The following is a 4,833-nucleotide window of genomic DNA, read 5'->3' on the forward strand; positions in this document are numbered from 1 at the left end:
CGTGCTTCTCTCATCTTCAATGTGTTTCCCCAATTTAAAGACTTAGATTCTGAATATTTTGTTAGATTTTTTTTTTGGTAGAATTTTTTATTTTTTATTTTTATTTTTATTTTTTTACTTTTTTGCATGTTGTGCTATTGGACTATCATTTTCATTAATATGAAATAACTACCTTTGATTAAAAAAAAAAAAAAAAAAAAAAAAAAAGCTGACAGGCCAAAGGCAACAGCACAACAAACATACACTGGCAGACTATATAGTACACAACGGACACGTCACTGTCCCAGTTTCTCCCCCGTCCGTCCACCACCTCCACCCTATAAAATCCCCTTCGCACCCTTCACTTCCAAACCCACATACACAATTCACTCACACTAGTACATACTTACTCACTTGCCCTCTCCCTAAAGAAACCCAACCAAAGCAACAAAAAATGCCTTCTTCATCCACAAGCATAATTTCAAAATGCACAATTTATCCAGACCAAAAATCCACCCTCAAACCCTTACACCTCTCTGTCTCTGACCTCCCCATGCTTTCTTGCCACTACATCCAAAAGGGAGTCCTCCTCTCTTCTCCTCCTCAACCCTTTCAAGACCTCATCGACTCCCTCAAGCTCTCTCTCTCCACCACACTCTCTCTCTTCCCCGCCCTCGCCGGCCGCTTCTCCACCGACTCCGCCGGCCATGTTCACATCGTTTGCAACGACGCCGGAGTTGATTTCATCCACGCCAATGCCAAGCATCTCACCCTCGCCACCCTCCTCTCGCCGCCAGCCAATTTTCCCGATGTCCATCCTTCCTTCAAGGAGTTCTTTGCTTACGATATGACTATTTCTTACTCTGGCCACCACCTTCCCCTCGCCGCCGTCCAGGTCACCGAGCTTGCCGATGGCGTCTTCGTCGGCATCACCGCCAACCACGCTGTCACCGACGGTACCTCCTTCTGGCACTTCTTCAACACATTCGCCGCCGTCACCAAGGCTGCCGGCTCCGGCGCCAAAAAGAAGATAGCCAGCTACCCGGACTTCACTCGCGACACCGTCTTCAACTCCGCCGTCGTCCTCCCCGTCCCAGCCGGCGGTCCCACCGTGACGTTCGCCGCCGACGACCCTCTCCGGGAGCGAGTCTTTCACTTCTCCAGGGAAGACATCCAGAGACTGAAAAAGCAAGCTAACAGTAACCGCCACAACAACGACGGTTGGAAAACCGCTGGAGTTAACGGTAACGGAAACTGTAATGGAAACGGGATGGTAGCGGCTGTTAATGTGAGGAACAACGACGAGATCTCGTCGTTTCAATCTTTATCTGCTCAGCTTTGGCGATCCGTGACACGTGCCAGGAAATTAGACGCTTCGAAAACGTCGACGTTTAGGATGGCCGTTAATTGCCGTCACCGTTTGGAACCAAAGATGGATCCGTTTTACTTTGGGAACGCGATTCAGAGCATCCCAACGGTCGCAACGGTTGGGGATATTGTTTCCAACGAGGTCGGCTTTTGCGCCGAACTGCTGCACCGTAACGTGATCGCGCACGATGATTCTACGGTGCGGCGTGGCATAGAAGACTGGGAAAAGGCCCCGAGACTGTTCCCTCTCGGTAACTTTGACGGAGCCATGATTACTATGGGGAGTTCGCCGCGTTTTCCAATGTACGACAATGATTTCGGGTGGGGAAAGCCGTTGGCGATTCGGAGTGGGAAGGCAAACAAGTTCGACGGCAAGATCTCGGCGTTTCCCGGTAGGGAAGGAAACGGCAGCGTTGATCTTGAAGTCGTTTTGGCACCAGAAACGATGGCGGGACTTGAAAACGACATGGAATTTATGCAGTACGTGACGTCATTCGAATAAGTGGTTTCTGCCGTTTTAAGACTAAGCGTAATGAAACGCAGGGGACTCGGCGGTGAAATTTTAGTAAACGACGGTGGAAGGGTTGATATGTATCAATGTATGCATATATTGATCAGTAGACGACAATATTTGGGTGTCGTTTTGGTCGGTCAACGTTTTAGCATGGGTGGGATCAAGTATTGTAAGGCAGTGTTTGGGTGGGTGTTTGGCCCTACCAGATGTAATGATTTTTGTGTAAGTTGGTTTGTGGGCAGTTTTCTGTTTTCACTTTTTCTTTCTCCTTTATTTTCTAAGTGAAAAAGGGAGAAAGTAATAATATTTATTAATGATAAATTAAAAAAATTTTAAAAAGTAAAATATTATATAAAAGATATTATGTATATTAAAAAATTTAATAATTTAATTTGTTTTTAATATATATTTTAAATTTTAATATATATTTTAATAATTAATTTTGATGAATAATTTTAATGTAGGAGCATATGAACCCCCTAACTCTAAATGGGGTGACCGGGTGAGTGGAGTTTCTGTTCTTTGTGTGAGGAAGCTTTGCGGCCCCTTTATTGTAGTACTTAACGTTATTTCCAAGAATTAACAGAAGATCAGAGCATAAATTGGTTGGAATTCTGTGGATAGAGTTGTGGATAGAAAATGAATGATAAATAAGCGGGTTCTTGAAGTAACAGACTTAGAGCAGTGTGCCATAGAGTATAGACAAGCATTGCAATACTGTTAAGGTTACACATGCATTGGTCTTTTGAAATAAAACTACATTTATACAATTCTTTTTACAAGCAAATTTCAAGCTCAAAACAAGAGGAATAAGACACAAAAAGTCTTACAACATCTCTAAACCAAATTACAACCAGGACACTCTGACATTGCCATCAACAGAGTTTAGTAACAAACAAACGTACTTTTGACAATTATACTACATTGCTCTGCTTAATACTCTTTTTTCCCACATTAGTGTCTTAACCGTGCTTGTCATAGGTCAAAATTTGATATCATCATGTTATCTGTAAAAAGCAATTCCTTCACCCACACTTTAATCCACCCTGCTAAGCTTAACCTCATATTCACATTTTCAAGTATCCAATTTGCTTTGTATCCCTCGCAGACAATTTTATTTCTTGATTTCCAAATATTTCATACAATTGCAATTTGCAAAATACTCTTTCCACCCATAACTTTTTCTCCAACCCAAAAATCACTTTAATTTTTTCATTTAACATGAACTCTGCAAATTTTGATCAAGAAATCTCTTTAATCATTCATGATTGAGTTATCTGAGCCATTAATTTTCTTTTCTAAAAATGTAGCGTATATAATTTTAAAAGAACCAAATTATTAAAAAGCTAGTTGTATCTTGTATGTGTTCTTATCTTCATGCTTTGATGTGCAGGATTATTATTAGGATGTGAAATTAGACCTTAGAGGGGCCACCAAGAGTTTGAGATGTCCCATATTATTATACATGTTGTGTGATACATTAATTAGTTGTTGTGATAATTGCCAACATGTATCCAATGTCTGAGGTGTTAAGTTTGTTCTATAAATGTCTTTGATGACACAAAATTATTGAAGAAAAAGAAAAACAAAAACAGAAAGGAAGAAAGATAGTTGGGCAAATTCTGGAGTTGGTAACTTACATAATAATTTGTAAATGATTTCCTTTTATTAGTAATAATGCAAGTTTTTATTGATAAGGGAGAAAAAATAGATGATTGCTAATTTGGTATAACGCCTAAAAAGTGATGTTTAACTTAAAAAAACATTAAAAGTTAATATTTAATTTAAAATTTATTATAAAAAAATAAATTATACAAAATTTAGATACCAATTCATCCACACTATAGAATTAGTCGAAAAAATATATCTCACTAGAAGATTGAAGAATATCGAGTTTAGTTTGTTGGCCAAAATTCTAAAATGCAAAGTTGAGATTTTTGTTTTCTGTCTAGATTTGTTAACCCATGTGAGTCATATTATTCATCAATATTTGGAGTTGGATATACTCTATACATATGTGTTGGAATATTTAAAAGAGAATAAAGGACAAATAATTATTGGTACGAGAATCGGATCAGTCGAATTACTGAGTTATTATATAATTGATTGAACCGATTCATTCCATCACAATTAAATAAATATATAAAATTATAATAAAATTATGTTTTAAATAATAAAATAAAATGAAAATTCAACTATATTAAAATATTTTGTGATAAAATGTAGAATTAATTCAAATTTTTATTTATAAATTAATTGAATGTAAAATATAACTAATATTATTATTAAATAATAAAAACAATATATCACATTACTTAAATTTAATTAAATGAAAAATGAATTACAATTTAATTAATGTGAAAATTCATATGTAGTTTAATTAATATAAAGTTATTGTTGAAAATCATTAGATGATAACTTAAATAAACATATTAAATTATTTAATAATTTTTTTTGTTAATTTTAGATTAAAAAAAACTACATATGAGACTCCACTTCTAACTAGTTCTTTTAACAAATATATTTAATTATTAGAATATAATATCCAATATATAAGAATGGATTCAACTTTCACCCCACTTCAATTTCGGAAATAAATTCCAAGATTCCCAGCGGCCAGGTTTTTTTTTAATAATAAAAAACTCCTGAGTATTTAATTCGAATGTAGTTTTGTAGAAAGAAATTAATGCATCTTCTATACCTCGACTAACAAATCAAATAATAACAAATCGAATAACTCCGTCACAATAACAGTAAAGTCAGTTTTGAGATATTATTAGTCAAAGATCATCAATAAACCGTTACCAAACGAAATAGCACCAATACCCCTATCTAGACTCTCAAACAAATTCAAATAATCAGTATACAAATCATCTATATAAACGAAGATATAACCTCAGCAAAGACAGGTTCCACGAAGCTTATTTATAAACTTAATAATATCTTATTTAAACGCTTTTTTTTTTTTTTAC

General features: G+C 36.0%; 1 protein-coding gene across 1 annotated transcript; it reads left to right on the forward strand.

Annotated features, from left to right (window-relative positions):
- The first annotated feature begins 222 nt into the window (after positions 1-222).
- On the forward strand, positions 223-2,206 carry LOC112749889 (BAHD acyltransferase DCR). Its single transcript, XM_025798318.3, has one exon. The coding sequence runs from the start codon at positions 434-436 to the stop codon at positions 1,847-1,849; it is 1,416 nt and encodes a 471-aa protein (XP_025654103.1). The 5' UTR covers positions 223-433; the 3' UTR covers positions 1,850-2,206.
- The last annotated feature ends 2,627 nt before the right edge of the window (positions 2,207-4,833 follow it).

Source organism: Arachis hypogaea, chromosome 2, assembly GCF_003086295.3.
Source record: "Arachis hypogaea cultivar Tifrunner chromosome 2, arahy.Tifrunner.gnm2.J5K5, whole genome shotgun sequence".
Lineage (NCBI taxonomy): Eukaryota > Viridiplantae > Streptophyta > Magnoliopsida > Fabales > Fabaceae > Arachis > Arachis hypogaea.

What these genes read in the sequence shown, in the direction of transcription:
- LOC112749889 (XM_025798318.3), top strand. Translation starts at nt 434, where the DNA reads ATGCCTTCTTCATCCACAAGCATAATTTCAAAATGCACAATTTATCCA.